Source organism: Maniola hyperantus, chromosome 13, assembly GCF_902806685.2.
Source record: "Maniola hyperantus chromosome 13, iAphHyp1.2, whole genome shotgun sequence".
Taxonomy (NCBI): domain Eukaryota; kingdom Metazoa; phylum Arthropoda; class Insecta; order Lepidoptera; family Nymphalidae; genus Maniola; species Maniola hyperantus.
The window spans coordinates 8,857,764-8,877,346 of record NC_048548.1 but is presented as its reverse complement, the minus strand read 5'-3'; the positions used below and the strand labels follow the sequence as shown (position 1 = coordinate 8,877,346).

Sequence of the window (19,583 nt, the reverse complement as noted above, 5' to 3'; positions counted from 1 at the left end):
ATATTTCAAAAAAGATAATTTAATTGCGATAACAGTTTCATTGTTTTATTAATCACATTCATACCAGTGACAATAGAATATATGCGTCAGAGTTGGCGGGGACCGGGGTTGCCGCCTCGCTGAAGATTTTCAATTAAGATAATTCTCAGTGTAAAATGGTTGCTATTTTATAGATACAGTAGTAATTGTTTCACATAAATATCATGCATTGTTATGGGTAGTTTCATATCTGAATTATAACTCAGTACCTTACAATTAATTTTAATCTAATAAATAAATAAATTATTTATTGATCAAAAGCATAGGTAGGTACAATTATACATAATATTATATAATAATCTATGGATATCTATTTGAAATTATTATTAAGTAGACAACAAAAAAAAACTATATATCGTATATACAATATACATACAGAATCTATCAAATTAGTCTTAGGATTAAGTTAGTTTAGAATATTCAATTACTACTTATATATGACTTTTATCTTTTACTAGGTAAAACTATGTAGGTATATTCTATGCGACTTCGTCCATGTGGATTTAGGTTTTCAAAATTAAGCATAAATTCTTTGTTTTATAAGGATAAAAAGAACCCTTGAGCATTCTAGTCATAAGTAGCACTCTGCGAGTTAATTGTAAAGTCCTGTCAGAATCGGTACCTATTTATTTAAAACTAGCTGCCCCGGCGAACTTCGTACCGCCTAACAATCGATTCTTTTTCAGGATTTAAAAAAAAAAAATCTCTCCGTAAGAACCATCCTCGTACTTCAAGGAATATTATAAAAAAAGAATTAGCGAAATCAGTTCAGCTGTTCTCGAGATTTGCGATCAGCAACACATTCAGTGATTCATTTTTATATATAGAAATATGTCATTATTCGGTGTTGGATTGTTTATTATTTTTTAAGAATATTAGCAAAGTCAATTGCTGACTAATATTCCCCTTTCCCTTCCAACTAAGCGTAAAGCTTGGGCTGGGAGTAGGTACGACAATAGTGCAACTTTAACCGTTGAGCTATCGAGGCTTAAAGTGCAAAGGCATTTTCAGATTTATGACTAACTAGATGATGCCCGCGACTTCGTCCGCGTGGATCTAGCTTTTTAAAAATCCTGTGGAAACTCTTCAATTTTCCGGGATAAAAAGTAGTCTATGTCCTTCCCCGGGATGTAAGCTATCCCTGTACCAAATTTCGTCAAAATCGGTTGAACGGTTGAGCCGTGAAAAGCTAGCAGACAGACAGACAGACACACTTTCGCATTTATAATATTAGTATGGATTGTGTGAAGATAATAATAAATCTTATTAAATATCCATTGCACAGTTTGTATGTGGAAATTATATAGTTTAATTAAAAAATTATTCAGGCTTCCTTAGAAGAAGTTTTTTAATCTCGGAGTGCGGTATAAATAATTTAAACTAAGCACTTAAGAACACTGTTTTACTTGACCTGGTTAACATTTCAAAATATTTTGAATTCAAATATTTTTATATGAAAGTAAAATTATTACATTTTAATTTATATAGGTTATAATTTTCAAAAGTTTTAATTACAGCGTTCTATAAAATCTGCAGAGACACGAAACTTTAGCAAAAATAAACCAGTTTTTTTAGTACTAGTTTTGGTTTGAGTTTAAAATAATTCTTAACATAGAAATGCGTACCTACCCGAGATCGAATCCCGGTTCCCTCTGGTAGGAGGATATCACCATGTATACTAATTGTGACACAATAAGTAAGTAACACGCATTGCAATATTACAACGAAATTGTGACAAAAGCATTGGGCAAATTAGTTGCATAATAATATAAGGAGAGACCGAGCCCGTACGACCTGCGCAAATATTTGTTTCCCTCATTTATTATGTTTGCTTTGCACATATTACGTGCTCAATCCGAGCGACAGGTAATTAACTCCAGTTTTATTCTTGGTCTTTATTCTTTATACAACTTCCTTTACTGACTTTTAGCGAGATCGCCAATCGCGACTTTTGCAGCGATATCTACACCAGCTGCGCGATTGCGGGAGAATGACAGCTACAATGTCACGATCGCAATCACCTGATTGGTTGACGCTCGCTTACCATTGGCTACAATGCATTGTTGCAACAAGAATCGCACAAATTCAGCCAATCAGAACAATTGAGATTGTAATAATGATTGATGCAGGTTTTAGACAATCGCCCTACTGGTCGCGATCGGTCGGTAAAAAGTTCGCGATGCAGCTATAGCGATGCGGCGCCGCGCTGGTCTGGCTATAGTACGCGACAGGTCGAGATTGCAATCGAGTTTATCAAACTAAACTTTTTGATAATTGTGTAAAATATTAGATGTTATTAATTCTGTCGCAATACGCAAAACTACGCCTAGATAAAATGCTTGACGCTATGATCCGAAGCGCACCTGTAACCCTTTGATAGGCTCGATATTTTAATTCTTTCCCCACGCTCTACAAAATGAAGCTTTGTGTTGGATCGTCAGTTAGCTACCATTTTAAGTAAAACTTTTAGAGTAGGTAACCCCATGTGGAAACGCTCTTTAGATTAATCAATTTTCTTTCTGCTTTTGATGAAATAAGTTATATTAATTTTGGTCTTCGGTTTCTGAGAATTGCTCAACAAACTTTAATAAAGTTTAGAGATTTATGGCAGGAGGCACTTGTACCTATCCTATAAGTAAGAGTTTTAAGTGAACGTTCCACTCCGTAAGTCGTATAACGTATTGTGGTGGTTGTTTGAGATCATTGATCGTAGATTTTGGTTCCACCGTGATGCCTCACATTTAATGTTTTAAGATTTTGAAAGACAAGATTGTACTGCCTGCAGGACAAGCCTTTAGCAAAATGGGTACGATCTAAGTATAAATTGGGTCCCTATCACACATGATACTTTCAGAATATGCGATCAGCGATCTTGGGATTGCATCATCGATGATGCATCGCGTTTTAACAACTTTCTGCATTTAATCACTATATTGGAATAGCGCGTTTTAGCGATTGTTTCGATGGTACATCGGCCATCGCGTTTTGACGAGTTGCTGCGTTTGTTCGCTGTATTGAAAATCGGCTCTCGAAAATTTGACTTTAATCGTTGTGACTGGAGATAATTAAGTAGGTATTTATGTGCGGAGTGGAGCGTTTAAACGGGGCATCGAGCTTCCGAAAAGCTACTAAAACACCGATCTTTTTATGGATTTAGGTTTTTCAAACCCCGTGGGAACTCTTTGATTTTCCGGGATAAAAATAGATAGCCTATGTCCTTCCCCGGGATGTAACCTAACTGTGTACCAAATTTCATCAATATTGGTTAAACCGTTGGGCCGTTAAAAGCTTGCAGATAGACAGACAGACAAACACACTTTCTCATTAATAATATTAGAATAGAAGTATGGATATATAACTGATAATATTGTTCGAAAAAAATTAAACTCAATTCAATTAATTAATGTAAATAAATGCAAATATGAAATTAATCAGCAACATGTTCCAGTAAAAGTGTATTAAATATTACCCCAAGCGGGCACAAATAATTTAATTAACATTTAAAAAACGCCCCGGGACAATAGAGCGACATTTAAAATTAATATTTCATTTCCTTGGTCACGCAAATTGGACACATTTTAAAAATAAGTTTTTAATTTTCTCTAGAAATATATAATAATACAAAGAGCTTTTAAATTATAAATTGGTAAGGTCAATGATTCACTAGCGGGCCGTGTACCAAGAATTTGATCAAAATGCAAAAAACCCTCGTAATACGGAAAACACTATTTTCAAAATATGACCTTAACAATATCAGTGTGATCAACAAAATAATGAAGTGATCAACCATAATTTATTGGTAGTTGGCATAGTCAAGTACTGGCGTGTGAAGGTTGATTAGTGGTATATTCGATTTTTTAAATCTTCAAAGGTAATAAACTGAGAAAGGCTTTAGCTACATTGCTGATAGTTATATAATAATAGACTACCATAGTAAATTTATAATAGTAATAACTACTAAATTAGCTTAAAAAATATTTAAATGTTCAACTAGTGGGCCATTGACCCCACTCAAAGTGTTTCCTTTCTATGTAAGCAATTTGTATCAATCATCTATGTCAAGTTAAAGCAGATCGAAATAGTCAACTTTGACCTGAAAAGTTACACTCATGACTATAATTATTGTGCTCCCAATTATGACTACCTTGAAATAAAAGTGTATGTCGAACGCGCGTACAAGGCGCTTAAATTTAAAGGCAGCTTTCAACTCATTCAGTTCAAAATGGCGCATATTTTCATAAGTGATTTTATTTAGGTACTTTTTAGTTCATTTTTCTGGCATGACAGTCGTGTTCTTAATTTTTAGGGTTTTCCGTATCCGAAAGATGCTAATGAGACCGTATTACTTCTCATTCTCCATCCCCGTCCGAATGTCTGTCAGTGGGCTGTATCTCGTAAACCGTAAGAGGACAGAGTTTAAATTTTAACAGAATGTTAAATGTGTTTGTGTGATGTGTTTTTTTATTGCTGCTATTACAACAAATATATTGTAAAAATTTCAAAATGGATGCCTTGAAAATTAAAAAAAATAGTTATTTCTTGTGTCTACGGAACCCTTTCTGTGTGACTCCGACTCGTACTTGACCGATTTTTAATTACGACTTCTATCTTTTGTTTCAGCAATAACAACGGCACATAAAATCACGGAGCTGAAGGTTCCACTGTACGCGGATCCACGTCGAGCCGCCGAACTGAGCTGTCATTTCCAGATGGACGATCAGAAACTTCACTCGGTCAAGTGGTACAGGGATATGAACGAGATATTCAGATATAACCCATCACAGAAGGTAGGTACTTACTCATAAATATCTATACGACGCAAAATCAGCCAGTGCGTTGTTTTATGACCTGAACAGACTTATAGCCTCAACAGACTTATGCCCCCAAACAGACTTATGACCTCAACAGACAGTCACATAAAATCTAAATTTAAAATCTCCCCGCCCGCCTTTAACATAACCAACCCTTACCGCTTAGGCAGTTGGAATGTACTATTATGTATTAAGACCTGTTTGTATACCTGTATCAGCCATTAAATGAAATTGAATTGAACTGAACATAGTATAGCTAACGTCCCGGAGAGTGACATTCTCTTTTGTTACCAGAAAATTAACCAAGGGGGGATAATTAACCAAGGAACCGTTTAAAAATCTTAATTCCACGTCAATGGAGATGCAGGCATCTGATAATCCTTTTTTTCTTATTTAAACCTAGATGATGACCGCGATTTCGTCTGTATGAATTTTCTTGTGAGGTTACTTAAAATTTCAAGAGAACTCTTTGATTTTCCGGAATCAAAAGTAGCTCTCCGGGATGCAAGCTATCTCTTTACATAATTTTATCAAAATCGGTTAAACAGATGCACTATGAAGAGCTAGCAGACGTTCTGACGAATACAATTTCATGTTTGTAATATTAGCATGGATTTATGTGTAGGCGAAAATACGACCTTCAAAAAATGACATGGTTTCAACGTAAAGAAATAATTTTAAAGGCCGTAACACAGCCGAGGCCACGTGAGTAATCCTCATGTTTGGAGAACTTTGGCTTTTGAAAACGTGACCTGAAATTTATAATTTGCAATGGCCTATTTCACTTGTTAAGTCACATGTTTGAGGTCATGTTAAGTACTGCGGACGTTTTAATGGCTATTGTGCGAATTTTCCCATTAATTGGTATATTTTGCAGTGCAAAAGATTTATTGAAGAAATTTTCCAACCCTCGCCCGGCCGAAACAGCACTGCACTTTTTGTAGTTATTTGTACACTGCTTCAATCCAAATTCGATAAAAATATACGTTCCGGGAAAACAAATGCCAAGTTTGAAAAGCATTTTTTGTTCTGATCTTTAATTCGATATTGATTGGCACTAATAGTACAAAGGGATACTATGCTAATAGGTTATACGTCATTTCATTATGTTGTTTTTATCAATCGTTCACTCTTGACATAGTAGTCGTGACTATGAATTCTTCACTGCTGCTCGTGCGATCTCCCTCCAGCGACTTCTGTTGGTGGCATTATGTGCACACATGGGGACAGGCGTGTTTGTTGCGGAGCGGATTCAGTCCGTCCACCTGGTTGGGGAATGTCCACGTGGACGTGTGGCGTCTACTCGACCTTGTACCACAAGGTGTTCGATGGTACCACTCTTCCTTGTAATGTGCCCAAAGAACTTGAGGATTCGCAATTGTACTAGTGACGAAAGCCTTTGTTTTATTTTCAGTTCTTTGAGAGTGAATTAATTTCATTTTATTGTATGTGACTCTTTTTCTTCGGGCGGTTCATGACTACAAACCGCCATCCCTCCCAAAGCCTTGTTTACATATTTTGCCACGTTTTTAGTATTTTGTAACGCATCGTAGAAGTTGATCACTCTAGTTTCTTTGAGTAAATTTGATCATCGTGGTGGAGAATAGTATTTTAAAGGGAACTGTAGTCGGGGACATGGAAGGCAAGAGGCCAGGAGGCAGATCTTCGACCTATGTTGTTCATAAACTCGGCAATATCCAAAAAGCTGTTACCTTTTAGATGATGCGAATGATAGATTTACTTAGACTTTATTTGTGAAAAGTGATTTTGACTTTTTATCTTGTCCTCAGCCATCCATACGCCTCTTCAACATAACTGGAATCATGGTGCAAGGCGGAGACTGCACGGTGGACTCGTGTATGGTGCGGGTCATGCCTCCGCCAGTCGCCGCAAGGGCTGCATACAGTTGTGAAATCTCTACAGAAGGTCCCAAGTTCCAAATAGCAAGACAAACTAAACACATGACTGTTGTTGGTAAGTTTATTGCGATTAACTTTTGCTGATACGCTTCATCTGGCGAAAGGTTGAAGTGATTGAACTAAGGCATGAATAGTGAAGCAAGTTTAACGCGCGTTGTCAATGGTGCAATTGACGGTGCGCGTTAAGTTTATTTCAGCCTTTATACATGGTCAGGGTCTGAAGAGAATTTTACATAATTGACGGTTAATTAGTGTTGTATAGAAGCAGGCGTTACTTTGCGGAAGTCCATGATATACAATGAAACAAAAGCTTAATTGGCTATAATCCGCTGAAACAGGTCGAATTTGTACGGTGCAACATTTCGCATACTGCATGTTGCACCGTAAAGGTTCGACCTGTTTCAGCTGATTATAGCAAATTAAGCTTTTGGTTCACTGATTAATTAGTGTTCCAAAAGATACCTACTAGGTGAAAAAAATCACCTTTTATCTACTGGAACACTAATTGGTTGACTTTGCTGGTAGATTGAATATTGTATCAACGTTCGAAGCCCTCCAAATAACTAATAAAACAACCGCATTTTAGAAAGACAATTAAAACTGAAAACAATCGCTATGAATTCAAACTTTGGACTCTACGTAACCACCGCGTCTAGCTAATTTGTGCTTAAAACTTTAACTAATATATTCACATTCCCACAAAGCGATTCCTGTAATGAAACTTCTTACACGAGATTATCTTAATTGCTAAGTTTCCCCTAATTTAGGCAACATGCTCTACCTAAGTCTACAAACGGAGATCTAATCAGAGTTTAAACCTGTACCTACCTGTATTTAAGCTGCATAATATTCTCGTTTGACTATATTCCGTTGGCTGGCGTATTTTTATAATAATATCATTACTTTATCCTACTAAGCTGCACTGGCCTAGCATGGCAGATTATGGCCTAAGCCCTTCTCTTGCTGAAAGAAGACATGTACTCAGTATTGGGCCGGCAGTGGGTTGTGTATGATGATTACTTTAACCACATTGTTTCATATAGTCAAAACCTCTTCATTATAATACAGGGTGTTACCAGAACGCTGGCAAAAACGAAGAAAGATGACAGTACTGATGATCACTGATATGATACCATAAAACTAAAACGCGGAAAAACCTGTATTTTGTAAAATTTCACGATATATTGCAAATAAAACATCTGTCTGACGCTAGAAGTCAATGAACTTTGCGTAACTTCGTAAATAGTCAATGCCTCATAGTAGATGGGGCATTAACCCCAGTTTTGTATGTTGTACATTGCGAGTTTAAAAATACTAAATCACAAAAACTACAAAATGAGGCAAATGGTTCTTGGTATTGGATTGTGTTTAGGTAGTATAACAATAACGCTAAGTTTTTGCTAGCGTTCTGGTTAAATTTAGTATTTTAGATCTAGAATAAGATAATAAGAGTCATATTATACTTTATCCACTGAAAGAAGTTAGTAAAGGGACTCTCTCTGTTACATAATCCCATACAAATGACAGAGAGAAAAATCTCAGTGGACGTAAACCATTTTGAGTCACCTAACAATCACAAACGAAACCATGTTTTCAAATTGAATTTCGAATGTTTTTTGAAAACATATTTCTGATTGGTTGATGGATAGAATATATGTAGATGCCCATATCTTACCTGTAGGTACAAACATGAAAATTAGTATTAAAATGAGATTTTCTTCCAGCAATGCCAGACAAGGACCCCATAATAATTGGAGCGCCCAAATTAGTGAAGCCTGGGGAGCAAATTCTGCTGAACTGCACTACCGACTACTCTCTGCCGGCGTCAGATATTAATTGGTACATCGACAATGAGCCAGCTAAGGTAAATTCTAGCTTTATTATCAGTACCTCAGTACCCTAAATATAAATGCGAAAGTGTGTTTGTTTGTTGGTTTGTCATTCAATCACGTCGCAACGGTTTGACGTGATTTTTCGCATTGTTATAAATAAAGACCTGGAGAGTGACATAGGCTTCTTTTTATCCCGGAAAATCAAAGAGTTCCCACGGGATTTTTAAAAAACCTAATTCCACGAGGACGCAGTCGTAGGCATCAGCTATTAATTTTGTAATAAACAGGGTATAGGATTATTATAAGAAAAGTCATAAAATCCATACCCCGTACTGATTATATAAATGCAGTGTATCTGCATGGCTGTCTGCTATATTTCCCGGCCTTTCTGTTAAACCAATTTTGACAAAATTTGGTACTTACAGAGATAGCTTGCATCAAAGAGTTCCCGCGGTATTTTTGAAAAACTAAATCCACGTGGGTGAAGTTGGGAGCACCACCTAGTAGCACAGCTAGTATAAGTATGCGACAGGTAGAGCTGGCAATCGGGGAGGGAACGCCTCGCACACCCGCACAGTCCCCGCGCTAATCCGGTGCGGACGAGCGTGGGTGACGTAGGTACGGGTGTGCGGGGCGTACCCCGCTTCATACCCCGATAGCTATTTCAACCTGTGTGACTATATGTTATCTATGATGTGTTTGTGATATACCTAGACTGAAAGTAACTTCTGTTTTTTGCTGATTGACCATTCAACTTGAATATGCTTACAATCTAAATAAATAGGGCCAGATTTACAGGTAGGGTTACACCCTACTCGTCCGTTTATCTCTATATCTAGGTACAGTCCAGTTTCATGAGTTACACTAATATCGATTAAATATCTATTAGTCTAGACTCCAGGTAAAATTAATCACAGTGCATGGTCGGTACGTATTCAGTCTAAGCCTAGATAATGTGTAGCTAATTATATTATCGTGCTTAATCTTCCAGTAAGTGCTAAATCGATTACCGTTTATAGTAGGTACTGCACTAGTTCCTCATCGTTATTAACGCATCGCCGGGTCACTACTGAGCATCGGTATCCTTTCAGAATGAAAAGGGAATCCGCACCGCAATGCAAGTGCAATGCAAGGGTTAGCAGACTTCACTCACTTTTGAGAATAATATGGAGAATTCTCAGGCATGCAAGTTTCCTCACGATACATTCCTTAGCCGTTAAATAAGTGATATTTAATTGCTTAAAACACACATAACTTTGAAAAGTTAAAGTTAGAGGGTTCGATCTCGGTTAGAGGGGCATGCGCCCGAGATCGAACCCCTGACCTCCCAAATTGGAGGCGGACGTCTTAACCACTTCGCTATCACGGCTCGTATAGGATACTGTTCCAAGGTAGGAAAACTTAAAACCTCTCCAGCATCCAAAAAAATGCCTATTTTTCCCTAACAAAAATACATACCTACTTACACTAATTGTTGTAGGTTATAACTACACTACATGGCTTAAAAAATAATTATGAAAAATGTAACATGATCTAATTACATTTTTTTTTAAATAGAATGGGTAAGCAGGTACGTAACCTTGTAGCGCGTTGATTGGAGTCTCACGTCGAATACGTATGACCTTCTTATGTCACTCCTCATTAGGGAATGCCAAGAGGGAAGAGTGTTACATATTCATAAAATACTTGAACGTAAGTACGTTACACGTTTTATTCAAATAAGCATGAGAATATTTTACGTGATATTTTATATTTTTCATCGTGCCACGAACGTAGTACGACACAATTTTCATTTACAGTACGCGGCCAAAAGTAATGTACATCGGCCATTAGAATGACTTTTCGGCTTTGTAGAGCGTTGTCTCTATCACCCATATCTCTAATACCTAAGTATATATAGTCTCAGCAATAGTGACAATGGTCTACAAATCTGCTATCTCCTTCTAAAGGTCGATGTACATTACTTTCTGCCGCGTACTGTAACATTGATATACCAAAAGGGCGAGAGCGCTTTTACGCAGATTTTTCATTGCGAAACTTTGCGAAATTCGCGAAAAAAAAGTCGCATTTATTATGCTAAAACTGCTGATCAAAAACCTAATAAAGATCACTAATTTTGGTGTCGCATCGCGTTAAATACTCGCAGGCGTACAAACATACAGCAGCCCTTAAGCAATGCGACACATCCCTCGCCTTTTGCAACCTTTAATTGAGGAAAAAAGCCGCGAAAAATCGTTGTAGCAATAACTGTGATTATAGGCTGCGGGATTAATATTATTATGTATTCATCATCATCGTCAGTCTGTGGATGTCCACTGCAGCACAAGGGCCATCCCTAATGAGCTCAACCACACTCGGTTTGCAGCCTTCCTTATACTGCCACTCCCACCATCCTCTTTATATCGTCAAAGTTAAAGCAACAAGATGAAAATCTTGCTGCTTTTGATTTTAAATTAACTAAGTTTCTCTACGTGATCAAATTAGAAATGAGGAGATCCGTAGGACAACTAGAAAAACCGACATAGCTCAACGGGTTGCCAAGCTGAAGTGGCAATGTTCGGAAAACCGATAGACGTTGGGTCCTAAGGTGCTAGAATGGCGAACTCGTAACTGAAGACGCAGCGTTGGATTCAGGCGGCGTATGACTGTGGCGTGTGAAAGTCTCTACCAGAGACCTATGTCCAGCAGTGGACATCTATCGGTTGACGATGATGATGATGATAGAACTTCTATACCCAAGACAATAAATTACTTTACGAGTACAAGTATTCAATTTCATTATCTAAACCGACAAACGGGTACCATTTCAATCTACAATGTCTTCGCAATCCTTCGCAATAGACGATGCACCCGAGAGATAGGCCAACTCGATTTCGTTGTTTGTCTCTTGCTCCTACCTAATTCAATCAGATTGGCTCCCTGATTGAATTAGGTATATACCACCTTGCTATCAATTACGAGATTGGTATAAGAGTGGGAACGTAAATTCATTTCCGACACTTTTATCGTTCACTAGCTTATTCCCGCTACTTCGTCCGCATGGACTACAAAAGTTTCAAACCCCTATGTTACCGCCTTTCGGATGTCTATGGCTATCAGCATGGCAAATTTCAGCCCGATCCCTTTAGTAGTTTAAGCTGTAAGTTGATAGATCAGTCAGTCAGTTTTTCCTTTATAGGTATATAGGATCTACAGATTGCAATTTTGTATGAAGAAACGTAACACGGACGAGGCTCGGATGACTCGGACACGACACTATCTGATGTGACCTCATACAAATTCCCAATCTGGTGCCTCGGACGCGGCACGGCTCGGGCCTGGCACGGTCTAGCATAAATCATCCATTAACGTGCTCCTAGAAAAACAAAAGGTTTATTAAATGTTAAATTGAAGATACTTATGTGTAAGAAAACAATAACTTCCTGCAAATGTACATAGTTGGGCGCTCAAGCGAATGCCAGTTCAAACAACACTTTGCCGATAGGCCTTGCACTCTAGGGACAGGCTAACTCGATTTGGCTGTTTGCCTCTTACTCTAATCGAATCAGGAAACTAGCCCGATTGAATTAGGAACTACCTACCTATCGATTATTGCTATCAAAGTGAGGAAGCTCAGTAGGCCAGACGAATTTCAGTTGCTGAACGTTTCAGCAACGTAAAATTACGTTGTATTTTGACTTCCTTACTGGCGCAGAGTAATGCGCTTTTGGTCTCACAAGTTCAATTCCCGACAGGAGCAAATTTCTATTTATATATTCTAGGAAATTTCTAAACTTTCTCTGGTCTGGTATGGAGGGACGTTACATCCCTACTGGCATTGACGTACTTCTAATGGATTTAGCATTCTGCACGATGTCATGTAGAAACCGAAAAAAATTACAAGCTTGGTCCCATCCTAATAGCTCCATTAGCTTATTTTCAGGTTATCAGTGCGAGAGCCTGTACAAAGAAATTTTTGAGGATTAGTTTGATGGGTAAGAATGTAATATGTAAAGTGACTTTTCTGCGTTACTAGTATATTTATAGTAAAGTAAGTCTACCAGCCGGTCACCAGATCTCATCGTACCATCTAAGTAGTCAGCGGAATTTCATCTTTCGAAAATTATGAGCTTTTTTAAGTGTTTTAAAATCAAAGATCCTTGATATTTCAACTGACAGACTATTACGTGTGCGACAGTATATTCATCATCATCATGATCAACCCATCGCCAGCTCACTCTCAGAGTGTGAAGGGTTTTGGCCATAGTCTACCACGCTGGCCATGTGCGGATTGGTAGACAGTATATTATTAGTAAGTATGTATGGAGTTTTCCCACGCGACGGTTCGCTTTCCGGCACCGGTTCATTTGAAAACAAAAATACAGTCAATGTGAAATTTTTCAGAAAATGGTGTGCGGTAGTACAATCAAAACAGGTAGGTATCCAAAATCTAGACGTAGGTAATCAAATCTGAACTCAAACGGCTCGCGGCGGTTCAAACATGCTGCCTCTGCAAAAGCGCTGCACTCAAAAGATAGGCTTACTGGATTAAGCTGTTTGCCTTTTGCTCTAATGGAATCAGCAATCCAATCAGATCTGACTATCAATTATTGTGATTGGTCGGCAATTGTATTGGCAAATTAAAGCGATTACCCATTGAACAGTTATTAAATAAGTTACTCTTTTAACGCATGGAAATTTTTGTTTTAAAATTTCACTTTTATTTTTGTACCTACTAGCTGTTGACCATGAATTCGATAGCGTGATTTACGTTTGCAGGGTTCTGTATCTGAAGAGTGCCACTAAGCCTCCGCTGTATGTCCATCTGTCCGTCCGTCTATTTGTCAGTCTGTCAGAGGGCTTTATCTTATGAACCGTAATAGGTACCTAGAGAGTTGAAATTGAGTTGAATAAAAAAGTTTAGAGTGCTATTCATATCTTGTACTTTTTCGTGTGTGAGTCCGACTCGCACTTGACCGGTTTTATTAAAATTAAATTAAAATAATGAGTCAAACCCGCTGTTTGTTAAAAAAAGTCGATCAGAATAATAGTTCTGAAAAAACCTAGTTATTTAAGAAATATCGTACCGATAAGCTTGATAAGAAGTTTGAGACCCGAAAAAGCTTGAGTTATAAAAAGTTTTATAGCTGTAAGTTTCTGCAAAGGGAGATAAAAAGCATAGACATTATTTATTACTATAAAATGTTATAAAATTTCCTTGAGTATTCAAGTTACGATGATGCTTAAACTTTCATAAATTTTTGTTGTAATAGCAACCCACCCTGGCTTCACACGGGTAGTTTATTACAATTTTCGTAAGGGTCTCTAATTTCTTTAAATAAAATTCACCCAAGCCCGTGTTACTCACGAATAATGTAGCTTTCTACTGGTGAAAGAATTTTCAAAATCGGTTCAGTAGTTCCAGAGATTACCCCCTACAAACAAACTTATAAACTTTACCTCTTTATATCATTAAGTACAGATAGATTAAAGGCACAATGCTTGGTGAGATATGCATCTAACATAATATAATATACATGGGAGCCATGGTTAGGCATAGTCCTAAAGGGACTCCTTTTAATAATATATTTTAGTTATAATATTATATTTTTAAAGGTTTTAGTTTTAGTTTAAATTATTAATTAATTAACTTTTAATTTGTATCTTTTTAAAATGTAATATAACTACATTCTAATTTAAACGCTAAAATATACACGTAGATTAGTAGGTACAACATTTACATGATATTATGTTTAGATTTTTCATGACGCCAATTTGTAGTCTACGACATGTGGAACGTTGCTTAACAAAGTCAACGACAAATCTTTCTTATCTATACTTAATATTATAAAGACGTAATGTTTGTTAGTTTGTTTGTAGAGGGTAATCTCTGGAATTACTGAACTAATTTTTAAACTTCTTACACCAGTACTACATTATTCCTGAGTGAGATAGGCTATACTTTATTTCATCAAATTATGTGTATCAAAAGAATTAGAGATCCTTGCGAAATTGTAATAATTAATATGAGCACACATAGTATGCAAATACACGTTGATAGATTGCTAAATACAAAACCTTCCCGTAGGTAATAAAATACGCCTATAAATCTTCGACAGAATGTACGTATCTTAAATCATACGAGTATTATTTCCTTTTCAATTTACAGTTCATAATAATAGTGCCGGCCATAGTATAATAGCATCCAATCTATTCGAACAAAGACTTTGTTATTGAGGACCGGTTGATGTATTAGTATGTCGCTTGTACTTATTACGATAACTTGACCTACGAGTTCCTTCTGTAGAAATAAATCGCTGACCAGATGAATATTGAAACATGGGTTAGTACATAAAAGTTTTTAAGTAGGGTACAAGTAGATAACAATATTTACGTTTCCAAATAAAATTAGCCCGTCGCGTCTGAGACACGACTTTTCAGGGTTCATGTATGTAGGTACCATTATTTATCTTCTAAATGTCTAAACAGATTTGGGTGCATGGAGTATTCTTAGAATCCTTACATCATCCCGATTCCCGATTAATACTGGATAAATTTGAAAAAAGTCACCGTGAAGTCTGGAAATCCATACTTGACCAGAGTGGTGGACATAGTACTCATAGTACCCGTAGTAGTAAGTTCACAGTAGTGTTCTTACCACTTACCTGTGGTCAGTAGTAAGCCAGCGATGAGTTGATCATGATGATATACATTATCCCACTATAGACCTAAGCCACCCCATCTGACTCTCAGATTTCTTCACCCAGCTTCCCTATTCGTATCATCAGTCTAACTGGTGGGCTCCAAATTGCACTTACTTGTATAAGGTCTTCCATTCCACTCTATGGACTTTCCAACTCAATTAGCTATCGCTCCTGCGATAAGCATGTCCTACCCAAGGCCATTTCTAAGTTCTTACTAATGTTTGGGCTATGTCAGTGACCTATGTACTTACAAATTGATTTTTTTTTTTACAAAAATCAAATGCTTAGAGTGTGAAAGATAGTTAAACAATTTGCACAGAAAAGGAACATTTTCCGAGATATATTAACCATTTTAAAAGGCCGTTAGTGAAGATTTAAAGTGGCTCGACCAAGTCTTAACAATGAGCTCCGTAATGGCAAACAAAACAAACGCCCCCGGCCATATAAAGGATCCCGGGTGTGAAATGAACCCGTAAATAATACGCCCAATTCTGATATATAACGACTTTATTATGTAGAGCTAGTAGAAATTTCTCTTGATATGGGCTATTGTTAAGATTTAGAATAACAGTTATGAAGAAAATCGAAACGTTCAACCTACCAAAATATTCAAAAAACAAGCTGCGCTTGCCTTCCTGTTTTCTATGCAATTGGGATGACAACTAGGTATGTCAAATAAAGATTATTAATTTGAGGGTCTTCCAAAATTCGTAAAATCCACGTCCGCTGTTAGTTTTAAGATGGTTTTAAGCTTGCTAAATATTTTAAATTATCGATAGGTACGATAAAAAAGTACGTTAAATTACGTCAAATGTTTATGACTTCACCTCTATGTATTTTATGCGTGTATGCAAGCTCCCTTACTAAGCGAGCGTTTTGACGTATGATAAAAAGTCGCTGATTTGACTAGTACAATATCTTTGTGTCAAATTGTAAAGTCAGGCTAATTTTTTATTCTAATTCAGTAACTCCTGCCTATAGCATTGCCCGTACGGTCCTAGTGTTTCCTATACACATTCGATATAAAAGTTGTATCTCTATCTTTTGGCTAGACATTATGAAAGAGCCAGTATTTCTGGTTTGTTCATTCAAAAGAACTTGTTAAGGATTTACTGGGGCTATCGACCAATTTATCTGGCCCTCTGAGACTCAATCAGCCAGATTTAATGCTATCAGACATTTATTCGAGTTACCTTCGATGTCCGTTTCCATTCACAGTTTAATCGACTGATTATTTATTCGAGTAATTCGGTTAAATTCAATTGCTGTCTGAGCTCAATCGTATTCTTTGATAGTATCCAATCTGTTCAGATAAGATTAGAATAGGATGCCATTTGATGACGACAGTAAAATTATTGGACTATCTCTCGAGTAGATTGCCTATTTTGTAAGTTGAAATTAAATGAATCTATTTATTTCATGTAGGGACTAAAAGTAGCCTCCTTAGGCCTCGGTTTGCAAGCTATCTTTGTACCTTTCAACAAAATCGGGTAAATGGATGAGCCGTGAAAGCCAGCCTTTTTAAATTATGATATAAGTATGAATTATTCATTATGCAGTATGCTTAGATAATATTTTATGTTAACCACTTAATGTGTTCGTTTAAAATATATACTCACTATATGAAACCGAGTAGGTAACGAACTGATTACCCACTTTAAAAAGCTCATTAATTCATGCATATTAAAACATTCTCAAACGCTTTTATTCAGCGCACACTAATGAATAATGTAATAATTACCTTCGTAGACTCATAGTGGAGTTTTAATGCAATGGCATACATTAAGGATAGGTCTCAGATAGGCGGAGCGATGAGGGAAGTAAGAATGAAGAAGAAAAATGAATAAAACCCAAAACGAAATTCTGTAAGCCTGTACATACAGTTTAAGCCACTCTTATAATACATATGTTGTACTCTTATAATACATATCATCTAGATGATGCCTGCGACTTCATCCGCGTGGATTTAGGTTTCTAAAAGCTCATGGAAACTTTTTGATTTTCCGGGGTGAAAAGTATAATATTCTATGTCCGTCCCCCGGGATGCAAGCTATCTTGTCAAAAGTACTCAAAAGCAGTTAAGCGGATGAACGGAAAACTAGCAGTCATTTTATTCATTAAGATGAATTAATCAAAAAGATAAAAAAAAAATCGTTAAACATATCATGAACTTAATTAATTTTAAGGTCTAGCTTTCTATAGGTACATATCAAAGGTACATACTCCAATCTGTCCCGCTTCGCTTGTTCCTATAATCTGAGCCTTAGCTCTCCAGGATTTATGGAATGAAGTAGATAAACTAAATAATGAGACGATAGTCGCTTAATTAATTTTACAAGAAGGTCATTGTTCACAGATTAAATGAGAAAATACCTTTTTAATGTTTTATTTAACTATAAGCACAAGCTTTTTTCGTTTAATTTTATTTCTTGTTTTGATCCTACAACATTGAGCCAATTTAACAGAGCGGTGTGATAATTGGATAGAATTTATCTTTTTCTAAAAAAAAAGTAAATTGACGATAAATATTTTGTTTTTATGAAATAGACTCATAGTAATTCACAACGATTCAAAGTAGACTGATACATTTCAAAATCTTTCGATAGATTTTGGAATAATTTCATGTTTCATATATTACCTACTGTAAGAAAGTCACTTCCGTAGAAATAGGACTCTGTCAACTAAAGTTCCTCATACCTCTCTAATACCTTTGAAGAAAAAAACATATTTTATTACCAAGATCTCAGCAGTCTTTGTTTAGCTGAAGGAAAGAACTATCTGACTGATCTATCTACGCACAACTCAAACTACTTACTGGGCGGATCGAGCTGAAATTTGGCATGCAGGTAGCTTTTATGAAGTAGACATCCGCTAAGTAAGGATCTCTGAAAATTTAACCCCATAAGGAGGTACAATAGGGGTTAGAAATTTGTGTAGTCCACGTCGACGAACTTGCGGGCATAAGCTAGTTGCAATAATACGGAATATACAAAATTATCCATTGTGAGTTTGAGGTTAAGGAAAGCTTCAAACAACTCTCAATACTTTTTATCCATCCATTTGCAGCAAAATACATAGATGCCAGCATGATAACAATATAAGATTATTCACAGTACGTTCAGTATACAAAAAGATATCAAAAGTGTAAGGTTTCTTTATCGAAATATTGATGATACTGTGAAGTACTTGTAGCTCTCTATAATATTACGCTCGATGGTTCGTTATCATCCACCAACCTCATTCAATAAAGCATTTTTTATTTTATTGATATTATAGTTGAAATTGTATCGGCATTGTATTTTTTGTTTCATTGTGTACGAAATAATATCTTTCTTTTGTATTTTTTACTACGATTATAATTGGGCCATCCCAATTCGCCTATGTCAAAAATATATTATGTCTCAGTAATGATTAAATAAGGGTATTTTCGTAAAATCCGCGCCCACTGCTAGTTTTAAGTTTGCTAACCATTTTAAATTATCGATTTTACTAAAAAGTACGTCAAATGTTTAAGACGTCATATCTACGTATTTCACACAAGCTTCCATACCAAGCGAGCGTTTTGAAGTTTAATAAAAAGTTGTTGATTTGACTAGTAGGCACCATCCCTATGTGTCATAATTTACTTTCTAACTTTACTTCTTCTCAAAGACAGCTGTTCTTTGAAAAACTAATAAGAGATGTGAAGCATCCTTCCTGGGATCGTGTTTCCGGCCACGTATATAACTTGAGGGCCATCAACTTTCAAGGATGCATTGCTAGGATATGGAATGCCCATCCGGCTTTCGTACTCCACTAGCTAAAATATTGGTAACTTAAAGCGGCTACACACGACCCTAAAATCACTGGCAATATCGGGACAGCGGTGGGGAGGACCCTAGATCGTATCATAAATCGCCTGGTGTGTAGGCAAATCGTACCCGATTTTTTTCGTCCCTAAATCGCTACGGGCGAGCTCACGATTCAGGGACGATTATCGGCTCAGGGAGCGTTGTCAGGACGTGTGTAGCGAAATCAGGACTGATTTTTGCGCAGTCTGCGCTCGAGCGCTGCGGCGATACGACGTGCTTGCGGTTACTATTGTCGCCGCGGGCGATACGACGTGCTTACGGCTACTATTTTTTATTTCGAAAATATGGCGAAGGAAAATGAGCGAGGAGCGTGTTTGAAAGTGTGAAAAGTTTCTGAAATCATCTGCTTCTAAATGTCTCATGACGTTCATGTGGCTTAATTCATGGCGTTTCATTAACCAGTTTTTAACCCAGATCCTCCTTTTTCGTCTCTGGTTAGGTGGCACCG

At 36.8% G+C, this 19,583-nt stretch overlaps 1 protein-coding gene and 1 long non-coding RNA gene across 2 annotated transcripts in view; one reads left to right on the top strand and one right to left on the bottom strand.

Moving 5' to 3' along the window:
• The window catches only part of LOC138403170 (uncharacterized), a 410,491-nt gene that overhangs the window by 367,459 nt on the left and 23,449 nt on the right, over positions 1-19,583 (bottom strand). The window lies entirely within an intron of this gene.
• Positions 1-19,583, top strand: part of LOC117987711 (uncharacterized) — a 75,445-nt gene that overhangs the window by 47,336 nt on the left and 8,526 nt on the right. The window contains exons 2-4 of the mRNA XM_069502598.1: positions 4,660-4,826; positions 6,641-6,824; positions 8,494-8,633. Coding sequence (XP_069358699.1) covers positions 4,660-4,826; positions 6,641-6,824; positions 8,494-8,633 — 491 coding nt within the window. The remainder of the gene's footprint in view (positions 1-4,659; positions 4,827-6,640; positions 6,825-8,493; positions 8,634-19,583) is intronic.